This window comes from Vanessa cardui, chromosome 2 (assembly GCF_905220365.1).
Source record: "Vanessa cardui chromosome 2, ilVanCard2.1, whole genome shotgun sequence".
NCBI lineage: Eukaryota > Metazoa > Arthropoda > Insecta > Lepidoptera > Nymphalidae > Vanessa > Vanessa cardui.
In genome coordinates, this window is record NC_061124.1 from 11,422,347 (window position 1) to 11,442,973 (window position 20,627).

The 20,627-nt window shown below is 34.2% G+C and overlaps 1 protein-coding gene across 1 annotated transcript; it reads left to right on the forward strand.

Moving 5' to 3' along the window:
- The first annotated feature begins 3,870 nt into the window (after positions 1-3,870).
- Positions 3,871-20,120, forward strand: LOC124535375 (transcription factor E2F2). The gene is made up of 10 exons (XM_047111584.1): positions 3,871-4,338; positions 4,700-4,905; positions 8,808-8,971; positions 9,249-9,445; positions 11,368-11,615; positions 12,136-12,241; positions 12,582-12,693; positions 13,457-13,656; positions 14,027-14,134; positions 17,087-20,120. Exons 2-10 carry the CDS (start codon positions 4,702-4,704, stop codon positions 17,200-17,202), a joined length of 1,455 nt encoding a protein of 484 aa, XP_046967540.1. The 5' UTR covers positions 3,871-4,338; positions 4,700-4,701; the 3' UTR covers positions 17,203-20,120.
- Positions 20,121-20,627: the final 507 nt, after the last annotated feature.

Consider the following 20,627-nt stretch of genomic DNA (forward strand, 5'->3'; position numbering starts at 1 on the left):
TTATGTTGCTTATAAAAATCTGTAACGCTACTTTAAGCTAAGCTTGAGAATTTTTTACCATAATAATGAAACTTCACAACATCGTATTTTAATTACTTTACTAATACTTAATCAAACAAAACGATTTCTGTTTCATCCGTACCTAATTTTGTCTAATTTTCTCCTCAAATAGACTCACTCGAATTATTATGTAAAGGTTTCCAAGAGTTTACGCTAATTTTATTAAATACCTATTTAATAATAATCGCTTCAAAATTTTCTAATATTTCTCAACTCGTAAAATAAGAACAACGTGCTGGAATATGTTCTAGAACGTTCTCCTCATAGGTAGAGGTGGCCTTAACCCAGCAGTAGGACATTACAGGCTGTTTCTCTTTACTTCTAACATTTACGCGTATGAAATTATTCATTTATTATTTGGGCAATTTTTGAACAAAAGGATCATCATGAAAAGAAATTAATTTTACATCATTTATTAATATGCACGGAACCTTAATTTAAACTGAAGTTTTATTTCGTATATCATCACTCCTAAAATACAGATTCGGATTCATGAAATCTCGTAAGTTTTCACAAGCATAGTGTCTTGAAGTGATATCATTTCAAAAGATGAACTTTTCATTTTGATTATAAAAGAAAATATAATAATGTAATTAATTATTTATAATATTTACTTAATAGTAAGTAAATTTATAATATGTACCTTTTTTTTGTAATTGCGAAAATTTTTGCTTTGTTTAAAAAAAGTTACAAAAAATTAATTAAAAAATCCTTACCGTTAGCAAGAGTCGGAGCTCCATATTATAGGTATATACATACTGATTTTGTTTGAACGTGTATTTAAAATCAGTTTTGTTTGGCAGACACGCATCGAGTGGTTTCGTTGGGCATGAAAATCTATCTGTGTTTTTTAAAGCTTCATTTTGGAAATTATAAGCGGAGCAAAGTTAAAACATAAATTTTCCCATAAATTGGCACAATGAAATCGTCTTGTATAATGTCAATAGTTATGAAAAAAAAACGTTTTAAAAAGTTCATTCGTTGTACTAAAATTTTACTAGTAAAATAAAAAATAAAAAAATATTTTGTTCAGTAATTATTTTCTTACGATACATTGGAATAGCATTATTATTGAGAAACCCGCGTAATTTACTTAGGTAAATGGTATTTGGTACCTGTATTGTCCATATCCTTCATTTTACCTTTACTCATTTACTAACTGTAACGCATTCCAAATTTCAGCCTCTCAGATCAGCTGTAAGAAGGATCTGTTTCTTACTCTTAAACATTCCTAAACACCGATTTTCATATTTCTAAAACTAGAAGGCGAAGGAACCTATTTCAACTTTCATCCCCAATTTCAAATTCTTTGGTGATTAATTTAAAAAAAAACGGTGTAACAGTGAGATACAAGAATTCATAACAAAACGCCTCCGCCGATTCCCATATTTATTTCTATGAATAATAGCTAAAAATCACGGACCTCACGGACCGTAGCACGGTAGAATTTTAAAAATGCTTAAAATACTTTTTTATTTATTAATAAAAGCCCAAATAGCGATTTCGAACATCAGAAACGAATTTCTATAAAAAACACAATTCGCACTCTTAGGAATGTCATGTCAATTTTGGAATATCCATCTTAGATGCACCTACGTTTAGTCACCGATTTTGGTTATGTTTTGGTTTGTGTTGATAAGAATGCCAAAGAAAGGACTTACGATAGGTACTTAAAAAAAATCATGTACATAATTTCATATCATGTACGCCTCAAGGCTTACTAAAATTTCGTTTAAATAAATATAATTATATTTGATTAAAAATATTTAAAAGCGGCCTTAAAACCATGTTATTTAGAATTTTTTACTCCGCTACGGCGACCATCGAAGAGGATAGAAGGAGCCATGCTATTATATTATTTAAAATATGTATCAGCTATAATTCCCGCTTAGCTCGTGTCTTAGTGGAGCTCTCCTCACAGGGAAAAGATCTTACCTTCCAGGGCAAAGAGTGCTCGCAAGTGCGACAGTCCAGACTGTTGTACCTTCAGGCATTCACAGCAACAATGACCGCCTCCCCCGTACCCATATTTTAGACTCCTAGGTTGGAGTTGTATAACATATGATGCATTTAAAACCATTTTATTATATACATATGAAACTTAAGTGATATCGACTCAGGCACAAAAGCACTATCACCAAGTAAATTGCATACGAACGATAAAATAACGGAATAAAATACCTACAACTAAGGACTTCTAAACGACTTGTTATTACTGATGTTTATCATTACAAACTGTACTATGATTCATTTGTTAAGCATTTGTTTTGTAATAATGAAAAAAAAATAATTACTTTAAAGTTATAGTAACTACTTAACAGTCAACATATCATGTGACGTAATATTTACATTACAAAAATATGTGATAAAATAAGAGAATGTAGTTCATATTTCCTAGTTTGTAAAGTTTTTGTAACAAAGTAAGTTTATTTTTACTTTCAAAAAGTATTTATAAATTTCAAACTTAATATTGCAAGTATAGGTAGGTACGTCTTAGAAATAATCATTCAAATAGAGTAACTATGCCGTTTGTATTATCAGCTGACAGTAAAGTTTTAATCAATATATACATATTTTAATTTATGAAATAATAATAAAATGTTGTGGCTATAGAATTATTGGTTTGAAACTTTATTTATTTTTAATTTGTGATAATAAATATATTATTTTTGAAAACAAGTTAAGAGTTTGCTATTTTTTTGTCTTTTATATATTTTAAATTATTTTCTTCTTAATTACATATTTAATTAAACTAATCACTTGATATCTATTTAAAATAACGATGCACATATAACATTTAGTTGTGTTTATGGATGTAACATAGACAAAACACTCGTAAATTGTCTATGATAAAAACGAATATTTCCTACAAAGTACAGTCACTTCCGCTGAGGTCGCGGTTTCACAAACTTGACTTCCGCAATATGAATTATAAAAACATTTAAAAGCATTGAGATTATTGTAACGATACATATAACTAGAACTAACATACAAAGAATTTATATTAGTTTTAATTTTTATGCTTCCCCTAAATCTAATATTGAATATTTGTGGAACATTTACATTTCTAATTTGATCCCTCAAGAAAACTTAGGCACTTGTATCTAATTTTGATTATTGGTAGTTATTTTCTAAATAAAAACAATTGTATGAGGACAACTTGAGTGAAATGTATATTCTCGGGAACTTCGATAACGAAGAAAAAATAGTCGCTTCTTAAGTTTTATAAACATTACTTAAATAAGAAAAACGTACGTATATAATTGAAAAGATAATTTAATTTCTTCATCATTTCCAGATATTTGTCAGATCGCTAGAAGTGCCCAATTCTTGAATTAACTTATTTAATCTTACAAAAATCAAAGTAGTTTTGTTTATAAGTGAGCGCTTATTGTGTTTATTAAAAGTTTTATTGATAATTTACAAATTCTTATATATTTAATTGATATATATTCAACATCAGCTAAATTTAAACTGTTATCTTTAGATATTAGTGTTATTTTGAGAAATTTTCAGAAAGTAAATATAAGAGCGTATTAATGAAATTTTGTATTAAAATCTTCTATATCCATATAAATCTTCCTTACTTTCAATGTTTTGTATATTTTTATAACACTAACAATTAGTTTTCTTTCCCTTAATTAATATTCAAATACTCAAAATAGTTTTTGTATTAAGTCACAGTAAAAATAAATTGTATAAGATTTCTTATACAACTAATCATTTTAAGTAATCGCATAATAACATTGATATTTTATTATTGGCTTCTCCTGGACTTAACGCAGTGCGCCGCGTTTCTCTGCATAAAACCGGTCGTCGAACGAAAATTCAAAAATTCGTTATATTTTTTATGGCTTCTCAAACGAGGGGAGGAATTTGGAGAACGGCGTCGCTAGGGGTTGCTTGGTTTGTACGGTCGCTTCGCGCCTGCGCGCGTAGTTCGCGCCACTGCTACGTTGCTTGCAAGCCAGATGTTCTGAAAAGCTTCCTGTCGTCGTTACATTGCTCTGCATTTTTATCTAGATATAAAATGTGGACTAGGATTATTTTATTATTTTATACTATGAGTGAAGTATCCAGTGTATAATTTAATATGTGTTTAGTAGATTGTGTCGTTTAATTGAAAGTTATCGAGCGTCTCGATGTCCACGAGTTCACTCGAGACCAACAAAGCGGCGGACATTTTATTTTGAGTACTCGATAATGTAGCGTTTGCGTCGAAAACATTAAATGTCGTTTTATGGTTCTGTATTTGGATATCGTTCGCTTACACCTTTCGTAAGTATAACATTTTCATATTGGTAATTATAGTGAAATCATATGTATGTTAACAACATAGTTTGTAAAGCGGTTATGACCAGGAATTACCGCTAGGCCTACGATATTTTTGAGAAAATGTCGTTTAAAAAGTGACGTAAGCAATTTGGACATGCATGCAATATCGGGAGGCCTTTAGAATTACATAAAACGTATTACAATTCCTATCGACCCACTCCGCTTCGGAGGCTTCTTACTTGTGATTTCCGCGCGCGCGGCGCCCCTAACCTCTTCACTAATTAAATTGTAATGATTACGAACTCTCGCAACAAAAATTAATAATATGCCTATTGATTTATATGAGAAGAATTTTAACTAACAGCGATGCCGAGGGGGGTGAAGCGAGGGCCGGCGGAGGGCGAAGCTGAGGTGGTAGTACGCGTCGGAGCATCTCCGTCGCACACAACACTCTTAGATGACAGCCCCAGCCAGCCCATCAGCTACCACCTGCTCGACCATGGCTACGGTGCCACGCCTCAACACCAGATTCGGCGGGAGGCGCCCACCGCACCGCCGAAGACTTCAGAAGTAAGTTATATAGATACTTAGAGGTTTAGAATTGTCTGTTATATGTATTAAGACTTGTGTATGTATCAAGGGCAGGAAAATCAAGTGTATTGTTATAAGCTTTATTCTAAAGCCATATGTTCAACATATCAGCTGATCAACTTGTATAAAATCACAGTTGATTTTCAATCTTTGGAATAACTATTCAACGAGTTCATGATTCAGTTCCAAAATAAAATTTTGAAATTCATATAACAACATCTAGTAATCAATGTTTATATACTATATCATTGGTATTTTTGTAATTGTTTATAACAAAATCTTTATAGCTATGACTCCAAAATAGAATTACATTCTGAGGGCAGGATAATCTTTTATTTCAAGTTGTTTAAATCGTAACATAACATTAGTTGCAATTGTACTTTCTAAAACTTCATTAAAGCTATTTTGAGTTTCTTTTAATTACAGTAACAATCACAGATTTTACTAAATATATAAAACATTATTATTGAGGTTATTCATTCTCTTTCAAAAGAAAATAGCCAATTCATGTTTTATACAACAGTCAAGAAAGATCATGTTTTAATGATACATATACTTGTTCAATGATGTGTAACGGATAGCACATGGCATCACTGAATCGAAATCTTTGAAAATGTGATCTTCATACATTTTTTAATACTCTCTAAGCTAGAAGTATATATAGCTAGTATTAAGTTTCTTCACTTTAAATATCATTGAAATATTAAAATATTATTACGAAATGAATGATTACAAGGCTTATTATAAAATTGTATCTGCTATTCTAATAGTAAGATGTACAGATTAAAATTTATATAGTACATTAAAAACTTGTATGTTTTTGGGGATAGACCCAGGTGGGGTCAAAGACCTTTTATATATAGGGCCATTGAACTTTATAAGTCTAAAGTTTGTTCATGTCATCTTAAATTATATTAATGTTGAAATGAAAGAGAATCAATCATAGAATTTATTTTTATTCAATAGGGCTGAAATACAAACATTTTAAAAATTTGCTGATTAATATTAAAATTAGAATATCAGTATTTGTAAATTTCTTTTTCAAATAGTTGATAACAATTTTTATCATAAAATACTGTTGTCAGATCATGGGGCTTAAAAATTAAGTGTTATACTTATATGGTGTTTCGAAAGTACAACAATTAATTCAGTTAATTGGTAATGGTAGTGTAATAAATTATACCGTTAATGACAACTTGGATTTCATAGAGAATCCATGAAATCTTGTATATTTATCAAAGGTCCTGTAATCTTTTTTCGGTATTCTTGAATTTATATCAGTTAAACTTCTAGTTATTAATGAAGTTTGATATATGGTATCATCATCAGTAAATAGAACATGTTTTCTTTAGTGATATGTTAATTGTTTTTGGCCTATCTGGTATATCTTATCTTTGACTTTCCGAATATAACTATAACCATAATATTATTAAGGACAATTAAATCAACATATATTATTTAATAATAATAACTTAATTTTTATTTCAATTATATAATTGGTAGTATATATCAGCTGCCATTTCAGTTCATATAATATATGATGTTAAATTTGTTTGTAGACATGTGTTTTATACATTAAGTCAGTCATATGCAGGTTATTAATAAATAGATGAGTTTTGTACAAAGATGTAACGTTGATGAAGTAATAAAGCCACTTTATACGACTTTTGGTTATAAAACCTTCGAGAGGCGAGACCTTGGCTATAGTGACGAAATTTAGTAGGTGCCTAAAGTTTATCTGATTTGTAATAAATGATGCTTCTGAAACGCTTATGAGAACTTAGCTATTAAATTATTTGACAAGTAATGACATGGTTAATATTTGCTCAAGATTCTGTGTAGTACCGTGCCACGTCTAAGAAATTAATGTTTCCTGCAGTAATCCTAATTTTTTTATAAATCTATTCTACTGGGCGGTGTCGACTCCTTCCCGCTTGAATTATTCATTAGTGTCCGGTCGTAATTAGCTTCCCATTTCGTGTGATACTTTTGGCAATGTGTCGAATAATTACCGGCTTAGTTGTTGCTGCAGAGGTTCCCTTTCGTCAGACAATACGTGGCAATGTGCCCGATTGTCTTTGTACGTAGTTAGAAAAGAACACATTCCGTAGAAAATCAGCTGGGGACCTAACCTTAAACTTGTCTTTTTGTATTTATGTAACTAAGCCTAAAATAGCTGGTAACAAGTGTTAGGCGCACATATGGTACCAGTAACTTTGTCGCGAGTGGCCGATCGCCCGCCGTCCGCGTACATCGCACATACGCCATGTGGTCGCTACACCATGGGGTCACGTGGCCAGGTACTTCCTGCGCTCCTATATTGCGCAACGCAACCGTCATTGTCCTTATCGTGGTCTAACGACACAACGCCCTTCGGCTGTTTTGATGGATTCGCTTCATTTATATGCTCCTCGATATTCATTCAAAGCTCGATTAAATTAACATTGCGCTTGTTTATTTTTTGCCAACTTTGAAAGAAAACGTTTTTAGTTCTCTTTTAAGCCTGTTTAGTCGATCCTTTAGGGTTTTATATTCATGAATTATATCTATTAGAATAATGGAGGGGTTAAATTGATTATGTGAATAATTCGGGCGAAACTTTGAATGCAAGGGTGTCGAATGATACTGTATCTAAGATGTCAAGCTTAGAGGCACATCTGCTCTGATTTAGTTGACGCCGAACAATTAAAAGAGCGCGAGACCCGCAACTTGGGTAAATTAACAATAGCTATGCCTGCTCGTTGTTAATAATAACAACAGTTTTGAGATAAGAAATTGGCATTCTTTTGCTAGAGTCCCTTCCGAGAGCCCGGTGCCTTTTGTGTCGTTTCTAATTTATGTCGTGTATTGTGTAGGTACGGGTACCCTCCCCACACACTTCCTTAAAGGGGGCTTTGGCCCCACACTGCTTCACTTTGAATTAGTTGCATCAGCTTATTGAAAATGCTTCGTTCGTGTATCTGTCTGCATTATGAGATTGTTTTGCATTATGTGGTTAAGCCATCGTATTAGTGAAAATAATTTCGATTTATACTTGAAACATTTTTAATTTTAGTGTTGTTTGTGTGTAACAATGATTTTACGTTTTTAACCGTAGTGAAGTGTGTTTTTCACTGACAAGTGCGAAGATAGTTCCATTCAGACAACGAAGGATAGTTTGAATTAAAGATGACGTACTTGGTTTTAAGAGTGAGTCGTGAGATTTATCACGTTTCTTTGTGGCTTTAATAGATAGAACAATTCCTATTACAACGCTCTCGGCTAAGTTTAGTGACATTACGAATTAAGCGTTGAGACGCGTCTCATAGTTCACTGGTTTTTTTTTATAACTTGCCAATAGATTTTATTCGATAAATAAACTCGATGGTTAAATATCGCACCACATGCCGTAAAATAAACACGGTATAAACATTGTGGCATATCTGAAGCACCATCATCGGAACAGACGAGTGAACTTGTGCACGTTTTTAATCTTAACATTAGAAATATTTTTTTACACGGCTGTTCGTACGAGTGGCCATTATCTATGAGATTCGTTGCGAATAGTCGACTATACTCCACTTTTCTTCAACGTTGAATTATGTTCATTTATAATATAATAATGTCAATTTGTAAGCGGAAACATTGATGTCGTAATTTTAAAATATTCGAAATTTTAAAATTATTAACTTGCCTTTTAAAGGGGAAAAATCACTGTTGCTAATGTCAATTAAATATATTTGAACAATCTTTAAAAGTTCGTCTTTAGTATAATGATTGAGTTTTGTTTTGAATTGAGAATGTATTCGAAAGTCTTTAAGCCGTTATTGATGTCATATTAACTTCGAACGTTAACAGAATAAGACAATGCTCATAATATTTATCAAAAAGTATAAAAATAGGCGGTGAAAAGAAGACTGAACCTGAGCGAGAGCAGCTCAGGCAGCCAGGGTCACGTGGTGCCCATGAAAGCTGACTTCAAGACGCCGAAGCAGAAACGCGTCAAAGTCCTTACTCCCTATAGTCGCCCGTCCAGTTCTATGAAAAAATACACCGAACGTTCCAGGTACAAAACTTTCGATACAGGTAAATTTTTTTTAATCTGTAACCGTTGAATGTCGCTTAGTTCTTATACTCGTCTGTGTTAAGAATGAGTACCGATAAATGTATGTAACCTCCGTGGGTTCAATGTTGCGATTGTCGGACTTGGAACAGCTTTGAAAAAATATTTTTGCCAAGGGTTTGATACCAAGTTAATTTTGGTCCCTTGTATACGAATTAAAATTGTGTCGTGATTTAGGTTGAATAATTTGCGTCCTTATTTCGATTTTATTTTGTTTCAGGTTTGACACATCATTAGGTCTATTAACAAAGAAATTCGTAGCACTCCTCAAGTCATCTCCCAACGGTGTTCTCGATCTTAACATAGCTGCCGAGCACCTCTCGGTTCAGAAACGACGAATATACGACATCACAAACGTATTAGAGGGTATAGGAATATTAGAGAAAAGATCGAAAAATAATATACAATGGAAGTGTGGTGAGTAGTCTTTTTATAACATAAATATTTGGCAAAGATTCACTGTTGATGCAATTTTATTTAGCTTTACTAAAATCTATGCATAAGACTATTCCGCATCGGTCGTTTAAAATGGTTTAGCACGGCTTACGTTTTTTTGACTTGGTAACGGTATCTCAAGATAGTTTTATTATATTTATTCTATAATATATAACATATATTCTATCATACACTGAGCCTACATTTTTTATTGTTTTATTCGTGACAGAGTATGAGCCACATATAATTAAGTGAAGTGTTCTATATTTGCTTCTGCTACGAAATGCACTACTCTGGTTTTTTTTCTATAAATATCTTAGTATTCTCTCATCAGTTCTATCGCAACACAATTTTAACTTATCGATATTTAATCTCAAGTGACTTGTCTCGCTTTCGCACGTAATATTTGACGACTTTGACTTATTTAACTTTCTCGTGATTACTTTTTTTATTATAAGGTCAGTTCAAAAATTCATCAAAGTTAAGATTTACTGCGAGATAATTTAAGAAATAAATAAGTTTTACGCGCTTTGTTTTGTCAACGAACGTTTCTCTCGTAACTTTGTGATTCTCTATGTATTTCGTCGTTTATATTTGCAAAATCGAATAACGATCTTTACTATTATGTACTTAATTAAGACGGTTACAAGATACAACCATGCCTTTGAAAATACTTTTATGTAAATACGTTTTAATAGGAACTAATCATAGAAACTCAAATATACGTTTTTATATGAAAATTTACATCGACATCGACATTGTATAATCGTAAATAATCTAGAAGTTAAATAATTAGTATTTAGTGCAATATAAATTATATATATCTGCAATAGCATATAAAGGATTAGTTTCCTGAAATGGGTTGTTATAACTAGACCGGCCTGTTTGAACATATATCAAACATTTTAGTATCTTTGCTAGTTTGCTTTTATCACTATCGTATTCTAGACCTTCAAGAAAATGAAGCATGATTTAACACTGGGACATTTACAACTGTTGCTTTCTGCATATGTTTCAGTTATTAGGCTATGGAAAATGGGTATATTCCTTAAAAGTAGTTGATTGTAAAGGCGTTTCCGTCTAACGTGTTAAATTGTTTCGTTAACATATGCCACGACAATGACCTTTTCACACGTATTAAGACAGCGGTTATGAATTATTAAATTAATGCTTCGGTATCCTTATCACCACCCCGGTATATTAGCAAGTAAACGAATATTCACAGAGATCTATGCAACACAGTTCGATGCTATCGTGTAATCGCATCACCATCGCAAATTAGCACGATTGGGCTTTCATGATAATACTCTGGATGTAATATACATAAATCGAAATATATTATTGGACCTTATTTTATCTAATAAAATGCTCTAGACTAAATTATCTTAAAAGTGTTTTTGAATCAATCATCTAGCGGCAGACCTCGCTCTGAACTCTCTCTAGAAGTATCTACCATACTCGAGAGCGGAATGTCATATTTCTTGATCAAAACCTTAAATATATATTCGAAAGGTTTTTATTCCCAATGCACTTTAAAATAACAGAAACAACTCATATTCATAAAATCTTAGAATTGAAATCTTTATGATTAGGTGCTGGTCCTTTTAAAAAGGAAAACGTAGAATATAAGACGACCTCCGTAGTCGAGTGGTGTGTACACCGGTTTTCATGGGTGCGCCACTCGGAGGTCCCGGGTTCGATTCCCGGCCGAGTCGATGTAGATTACCATTAGTTTTCTATGTTGTCTTGGGTCTGGGTGTTTGTGGTACCGTCGTTACTTCTGATTTCCATAACACAAGTGCTTCAGCTACTTACATTGGGATCAGAGTAATGTATGTGATGTTGTCTCATATTTATTTAAAAAAAAAAAAGAAAAAAAAGACATGTGTGTTGCGCGTGCGCAGGCGTGGGCGGCGCGGGCGGGTCGGGCGAGGAGGCGCGCGTGCGGCGGCTGCGGCGCGAGGTGCGCGCGCTGGGCGGGCGCGAGGCGCGGGTGTCGCGCGCCGTGAGCGCGGCCGAGCAGGCGCTGTCGCGGCTGTCGGCCGAGCACGGCGCGCGCGCCTACATCACCTACGCGGACCTGCGCTCCATCAAGGACTTCCGGAACCAAACCGTCATCCCCATCAAGGCGCCCCCGGATACGAGGCTCAGTGTGAGTTGTGCCAGAAACGTTTATCCCTCCATCTTATCACATAATATAAGAAATACAGATTTTGCTTTGGTAAACAGAATATATTATTTTTGTTTTTGATAATACTCCAGTAGTACAAACAAGTTAACTTCCTCTGAGTTAATTAATTTATGACTGAAATAAACCAGTCATTTGTCGTTAGGATTATTACCTCATATGAATTTTATTCCCCGCAAAATCTCTTTACGCATCCCCATAGAGGGACGTCGCACGTCTTTAGGAGGTCAGTTAGGTTAGGTTATATGTGAGTGATTTTGGCATTAAGAATTATGACTTTGAAAATGCTTCTCACAGGTTGTACAGTAGGTTAAACATTTTATCAGTATTTGCAGTAAACCAAAGCAAAATGTAAAGATTTAATTTATAAAATAATAACTTTAAGTAAATTGTGCTAATCATAAATACTGCTGGTGTGAAACTTATTAATTGTACACAATATTGTATTTTAATTGTATTGATTTTTACACATTTATATTTATAGGTACCACATCCAGATGAAAAAGGGTATATGATTCATTTGAAATCAATGTCTGGAGAAATAGAAGTCTACCTCTGCCCTAAAGAAAGACCACCAACACCTCCACCCTGTAAGTGATAAATCGACCACATAATTATCTCAAATAAGTTAATATGTGAATATAAGAAAAATTCTATAAAAAATAATACAAACATTTTTTACTGTTCTGGAATTTGAAATAGTTATTGAAAATGTTATTGAATAATCAAAATGAAAGTTTTAGTATTTTTATAAGTTCTAGAAAGTGTTATTTATCTCTAAAATTTAAATAATTATTGCTGTCTTTATGTGTAATTATTATAATTGTCTATAAGTATATAAACAGATTTATTATATACATTTTATTGTATTAGTAGTAGCATTTAATATCTGATCCTGACAGAGATTTTAATGATTTATTCTTTTTGTAGCATCAGGGTTATTACCTTCGGATCCCTTACTGGAAGACAACAAGGCTCTGTTGGCTCCGCTCATAGCACAATTGCAGTCCATGCCCTCCAGTTCTATCACGGCTGCCTTTACGTGAGTTTGTACATCATAAATAATTAGTTTAGTAATAATATTGTTTAATCTAGACACTACAATGCAATCAAAGCAAGCAAATGCACATTAATATAATTAGTGGTAGGAACTCTAGTTTGGCGTCTAGGTCTTGTCCGTCTTCCACAAATTTACCGGCGTTTTTATTGACAACGAATACATTCTACTGCTATATTCTGGTTGAGTGATGAGGAAGGCAATGTCATTACAGCTACATAGGATAACATCTGCATAATTTATAACACTATTGCTTTTTTTTACTATGTCTCAACGAATTAATTTAATGGAAAGCAAGTGACAAATGACAAAATAAAATCTGGTAACATTATTAATGCAACAAGTTGCTATCTTCCACGTTCAAATAATGAGGTGTGACGAGTATGATCGAGAGCTGAGATGGCCCAGTGGTTAGAACGCGTGCATCTTAACCGATGATTGCGGGTTCAAACCCAGGCAAGCACCGCTGATTCATGTGCTTAATTCTTTATAATTCATCTCGTGCTCAGCGGTGAAGGAAAACATCGTGAGGAAACCTGCATGTGACAAATTTCATAGAAATTCTGCCACATGTGTATTCCACCAACCCGCATTGGAACAGCGTGGTGGAATATGTTCCAAACCTTCACCTTAAAGGGAGAGTAGGCCTTTAGCCCAGCAGTGGGAATTTACAGGCTGTTGTTGTTGTTGTTGAGTATGATCAATGAAAATGGCAGACTTAACATTGGCTGTACACGTGCAATTGTAGGACGCCCATCAAGCGCGAGCCGGCGTCGTCGTCGTCGTCGTGGTCGCGCAGCCTCGTGGTGCGCTCGCCGTGCGTCACGGACCCCACGCTGCCGCTGGCCGCGCCCGCGCCGCGCGCCGCCCCGCCGCCCGCGCCCGCGCCCTCCCCCGCCCCCGCCCCCGCCCCCGCCGCCTCGCCGCTGCTCTCCACGCCCGACAGCAGTGAGTATTGTTATATCTATTACGAGATAAAAATTAAAAGGCAATCCGAATAAAAAAAAAAGTGGAGTCAGGTCATTATATATTCTCCGGTTCGAATCCGACTTCGGTTATGTAGACAAAAGTTATTTCTGTGTTTTCTCTGAGGCAAACGAGAGTGCAGAAATGGAACCATTTGCGCTGCGCATGATCTCAGTCATGACTCTTCTGATCTATTAGTGTTTTCACTCTCTATTCTGCGCTTACGTCGCAACACTAATATGACTCGATACATGGGTTTCTCTACTGAGTTGATGCCGCGGCACAAATGCGTCCAGGGGCACTTGTGACCGCGGTGTAGCGGTGCCTGTAGCGTGTGTGCGTGTGCCCGCAGGCGGCGCGCGCGGGCGGCTGCGCAACGCGCTCATCGCGGACAGCGACGACTTCGCGCCCATCATGGGCGGCGGCCGCTTCCAGCTGCAGACCGAGGACCAGGAGTCAGGTACTCGCATCTTTTCGTTCCTTCTGCTGTACCTCCTGTTACATCTAATATGCACTTTACGATACTCGGAAAGTGGAGTAGATGGCTTGCGGCAAATTTACTTTTTCACCATTTTATTTTTCTGTATAAATTAATGCATTCGGGTGACTTCTGGTATAGATAAAAAATGTACATATGTTGTGAAATTAATACAAAAATGTCACAATTATTATTGGTTCACTATTTAAAATATGAATAAGGTGTAAAATCGCTTTACGCATAAAAGAAAGCAGAGGACGAGTGTAGCGCCAAATAACGCAGCGGGTACATGAGGCGCGCGGGCCGAGGCTCGCGTCTTGTGGCTAGCACTCGGCACTGTGATATGTGTGTGCGTCACATCACAGTCAGAGTTCTAGCTACACGGCGCGGCACATCTGCGGAGCTAGCGCGCCATCATCGCGGATGTGGGGACAACTCATATTAACATTAATATTTTATGTTGCATGCTTTTCGATTCTAATTGTCATTCACACTCATTATGCTTTTACTAACTTGTTTATTAAGTTTCATGTTGTAAGCGGGTTTAACTCATTATCATAACTGTTTGTGAAACTTGTGCCGTTATCTACTTTTGTTGTAAATGTCTCGTTAATTAACTTGAATGTGGATTTTAAATCGATTACAGAAATGCATAAAATTATCAATGATCACGGAATATATTCTGTTAATATGTATTTAACGGTAATTAAAATTAACTGGAAATTTTCCTCTAACGCTTTGCCATTTTCTGTAAATAAACATATTATATTTTTGAATATATAGCACGAATCATACTTTTTTTTATACGTTATAAAGATGTTTAAAAGCACTGTTCATATTTTAAGAACACTTAACGCTAGGCTAGTACGACTGTACCCAGAGAGCGATTATTATTATTTTTTAACAAGTATATAATATTCTTGTTAATGGGGATCCATTAAGTAAAGAGAACACACTAGAATTAATGGTATATAGATTAATTTAATTTAACCAAATATGACGATGGGGTATTCTTTATATTTGTTCATAATTTTATAAATAAATTAAATGAAATATCTTAGTGCAATAGAGTAGGGTACTCTCGTTTACTATCGGAAAGACTTTCCGATAGTAAACGTAGAAGATCGTTAAGGGTCGGGGCCGGGATCGTCGGAGGGCGGCGGCCCCGAGTTGCTTCCCGCGGGGCTCCAGTGCCGTCGTGTAGCACCATGGGATTCAGCTCAGGGCTCCGCCACTAACCACCATCTACTAATACACGCATCGTAACACCGCCCTTGTTTTTCTAACCGTGGCGCTTCACGCTTTGTGTATTAACGCTTTGTATTATGTGTGCGGTAACTTTCTTTTTATGATGTTTCATTTGAAATGTGTTTTGCAGAAACATTCCAATCCACAGAAATACTAAAGTTATTTAAACAAGGTATGGGCGTTACAGTGAAAAACACCGTACCTTGTATAACTTTAGGTGTACAATTTTAAAGTAAATAAAATTAAAAATAAATCATAATATTACTTCTATATTACAAAAAGTTGTAACTGTTAGTAGTGTTGTTGTGGATTGGTACATTTCTGAGCTGAATATTCATATGTATCCTATGTAAAGTTCCTTCAGACTTGTTTTACTGTTTTAACCATTTGATGAGAACAAATAATTTATATGTTCACAATTTTACTAGTCATAGTTGTCTATTAAATTAATTGATTTACGGTTTACAAATACAAATCAAGTACACATATAGAATAATCTGTAACAAAAAATCGAGGGTTGTGACTTATTTCATAACAATACCATAAAAATATCATCAATTTGTGGCTTCTTTTAATTATGTCATAAGAATGATTGAAACAAATAGATAGCATATTTTACCCGAAAGAGAAGTAAAGACAAACAACTTTGAAATTGCATAGACGCGATATCGTTGGTAATCGAGATCTTTAAAAGTAAAATTACAGTGGATATAATTCAAAGGAATTTGAATTGCATAGTATTGTAGAGCAAATTACATAGAATGCGAGAATCAAGGGTTGTTTACCTTTATAGCTCCTTCCATATTATACAGATAGCTTTAGAATTATTATATTAATGAAGTATTTTCAAATTATACAAATAAAATATAGTATATACACAAAAATAAGTAAATAAAGAACCAGACGGTTGTGGGTTCAAGGAAACAAAGCTTAAGCTAAATTAGTTAATTATTACTTAAATCATTCATAGCTAATATATTATAATAAACCATTTCATGTGTTAGGGTTTTAATTAAAGTATGTTGATGATGTTTAGCATTGGGTATTGTTTTATGTGTTTGTAATAATATGTTTCGAGCGTCTGGTGAATGGGTAATATTAAGGTTTAACGTAAAATCGTGTCCTATTTATTGTTGTACATATATTCGCTGCAGGTCATTATTTGCAAATAGAACATAGATGTAAAGGTGTCACTTGACAGTGTCATTTGTGATGTTCCTCAGAGCTTGGTTTTAGCTTGGAGCCTTGTCTAGAGGACTGTAGTACAGTACACTTTATAGAGAATATCGGTACTGTCATACTATTTATTGATAAATTTTTTCTTAAAGGGACAAAAATATTTGATAAAAAATATTAATTCTGGAATGGTTTTCTTTTTCAGTAGCGGCTAATAAAATAGGCTTTTAGTCTAGTCGGAACATAATTGTTTTGTTATCAGATCTGGACTGGTTCGAAACGATAATATTTAGTAGATTTATTAAATTACTGGTGAAACTAACTTGTACATTGTTATTATAAAGAGATATGCATATACAAATACGTACGTTTATATAGGTAGTACCAAAATTATTTAAACTGTTTTTGCAATGTCCGACCTTATAATAGCTTAAAAAAAATGAAATTGATTTTCTTTTCTGTCAATAACATGCAAGTGCATACAACTAATAGTGAACAACTGCATTCCAGAGCCGCTGGAGCTGGAGCCGTTCCTGGCGCTGGAGCCGCCCATGTCGGCGAACGACTACGGATTCTGCCTCGACCACGACGAGGGCTTGTCGGAACTTTTCGACTTCGAGTTCTAGTGACGCGAGTGTGTGACGTGAGACCGTGCCCGGGGTACAGTTAACATGCAGTAACATGCAGCCGAGCTGGAGTTACGTTATTGAACCGATAATAAACTATGCACAAACGAGTCGCGAGAAGAGTACGCTTAAATTGTACATTTTAAAGGAATGATTTTTTTTATCGGCCATGAGTAAATGGTGGTGTACATGCAATATATAACATCGAATCTGCAATAGAAATGTCATGAAAATTCGAAGTAATTAAAGTGACATGAAATTTCTAAGTATTTGTTACATGTTTTTTTTTAATCGAATTGATATAAAAAATTGTGTGATTTAGTGACTATAAAATGAATATGCTAAGCAACATAAAAATGATCTAGGATGCTATGGTATTCTACGCCAGAATTTGCATTGAAACTACAATTAGAAACGAGCATTTTATAATGTTTATATATTCACATGTAATATTTTTACGTATGTATGTAAAATCGCAGTGGAGTAGCATAGCATCGAATGATTGAAATTTATTTTGTCAAACATACCTCTTACATTACATGACAGGCCGGTAATCAAAGGGAGGTTGGGTGGTGCCGCCCGCTCTGTACATATTACGATATAATGAATGGTGATATCTTAGCGGCCTTCGATTTACTTGTAAAGCTAGTTCTAATTACTGTTTATCACTAGCGGGAGGATACGGTTTGCGAAGATAAATCTGTTGCGATTTTATTTTTGGTGGGATACACTCAAATCGAATAAAATTTGATATATTATAGCTGCAACAAATTGAATTTATCGAAGCTGTGTCCCATCGCCGCTAAATGTGTCCGTTTCCTTAAAACCGTCGTTTGCCAAATATTTAGTTGATAACTATGATGTTTCCTCACCTTATTTAAGCTTCATTTCTTTTAGTTTTCATTGTAAATATACACGAGTGGGATGGTCGGAGTGAGGCTGACTTGTGTCCCGTTGCAGTATTGTTTGGAGTGTGGGTGTCCGCAGTGCAAAGCTAACTAGCGCCCTTAACGTGGAGGTACGAATCGCGCATCGCTCGTCACCATCCCCTCTGAGAAATAGTGTACAGCACAAATTCCATTGTAAAAATCTATACATAAGTGCATATCAAAATAAAATTAACGTTAGATAATATAATTTAAAAGCACGTAGGCGTTTTGAGTGTGGTTCAGGCGCGGTGCGATGTGAGATGGAACCTGTTCGGTTGTAATAGCGACAAATATTAATTTAATTAACAAAATCCCTTATTTATATGTTCCGTATGGGTTCCGTAATAGAGAAGACTGCATTAAATATATCGTGAGAAAAATTATTCTAATGTTACGATCTTTGTACGAATGAAACCGTACATGTATTGTATTGATTTTTTTAGAATTAGCCGAGTCGGTACTGATTCGTTCCTTTGATTTAAAATTAATTTTAAAATCATCTCTGATAGAGATACACAATAGAAGATATGGTAATTGAAATCTTAATTAAATAAATGAAATATAAAAATGAATTTTAGGCGCTTTTTCAATTATTGTTAATGATTAAGTTTTATTTTCTTGGTTTGATAGGTTTTTTTGAATGTTTAGTTATTTTAGCGAGTCGATAGAAACATAACCTTTGAGATAATGTACCTTAAAAGTAGCGTTTCTGTCGACGGTGCTACCTATTCTTTAAGTTTATAAATGTTGAAAAATGTTACAAAATCTATCACTTAAAGTTACCTCGTAGTCAACGAAAATATAACATCTTGAGAGCGAACAACGCTAGTAGAGTTTTTGAATTTTCTGTTTTGAAGTTTTTTTTTTTATGAAATTGTTTATGACACAAATTCTGGGGCCAAAACAAACGAGAAAAGGAAGTACAAATTAATCAAAATTTTTCTCGTAATTTAGTTTAAGGTTTCTACACTTCTTTCATGGTTTATCATTGATTAATTCTTATTTAAAATAAAAAAAATCACCACATTATCAATCCATTGTTATTTATAATTCTTTGCCTTAAGATTGTAAAATTATTTGCCCTTGTATTTATTTTTTATTTTTGCACCACACAAATGTCGAAGATGTAAATTGCATAACCACACCGTATAATGGTTATTTCATCAATAAAAATAATTGTAGGTACTGCGTAATCGTTTTTTTGCACTTGTAGCGTACAGCTGATAATGTTATTTGTAAATAAATTCAATGAAGAACTCGATCAAAAGATTGCAAAGTAAATGTAATAATTAACTTAAACTTATTACCAAAATTGAAACTAATTACAAATGAACATTCGGCAAATTATGCAATGATCATAAAATAAAATTGTATACACCAATCGACAATTAGAAAATTACTGTCTTCTTTTTCTATGTTACTAATCATTATATAAAACAGTGATTGTGACGTTAGTTTTTAGGAAAGGTATTCGTGAATGAATCATATCAGTGCCGAGTTAAGGGTCAATCTGACGAAGTTATTTGTACAGGAAAATATACGTTGTATGTATGACCCTGTACGATAAGGCCTAGTTAATACTATGTGAACATCTTATTCAGATTAACCGCTAGCTCTTTGGACCAACACTTCGACATTCATCATTTAATTTACTACCGTCACCTATTACTGTCACCGAGCACAATCGTTAATTGATACGATTCGATAACCTCACCTTCGGTTATTGTTTGATAAATAAGGCGTCTATCGTTACAAGTGCATAAGAGCTCGACGGACGACGAGAATTGAAACATTTGTGTGTATGATTCAATTCCCGTATCCGCAATACAGTAGAGAATTGGCTAAGAACGCGGTTACAATGTCGGTCTATTTATTAAATGTAAGATAAGATAACCTCATACTTACGCTTATATCATAGAAACTTATTGCAGTTCATTTTAAGCAGGACGCTGTGTCCGCTTGAAATGACCTGCCAGAGCAACCATTGTATAAAACTGTTACAACGATTTTAGTCCATACAGACATTGCGTCGGTTCGACGGTCCACAGGGTCCTAATGTAGTACATGTTTCGTATCAGACAATATTTGTTATATTTGCGTTGGTTTATTATTGATATGTGCTGGTCGGCCGAATAATTATAATCAATCATTTATACTCAATACAATTTTGCATGGTATACATAGTTATGTATGTAGTAACAAAGAACTAGATCGGTTCATAAATTGACATTTTCAATACAAACCAGCGTAGTGACGATTGAATAACAATTGAATGTTGCTCTTACTTTATGTAATGAATATCACTCATTTCGTTGTGTAACTTTAGCGACGACTGATGTATTTGTTTCGCTTCGTTTTAATCAATAACGCAACAATATTAAATAAACGGTTTGACACAAATTTTGTTTCGACAACGAGACGAGAATATTGTGAATACGGACATTTTCGACGGCATATTTTTGTGTAAATATATTTTTGGTTTTAAATATAAAAAAA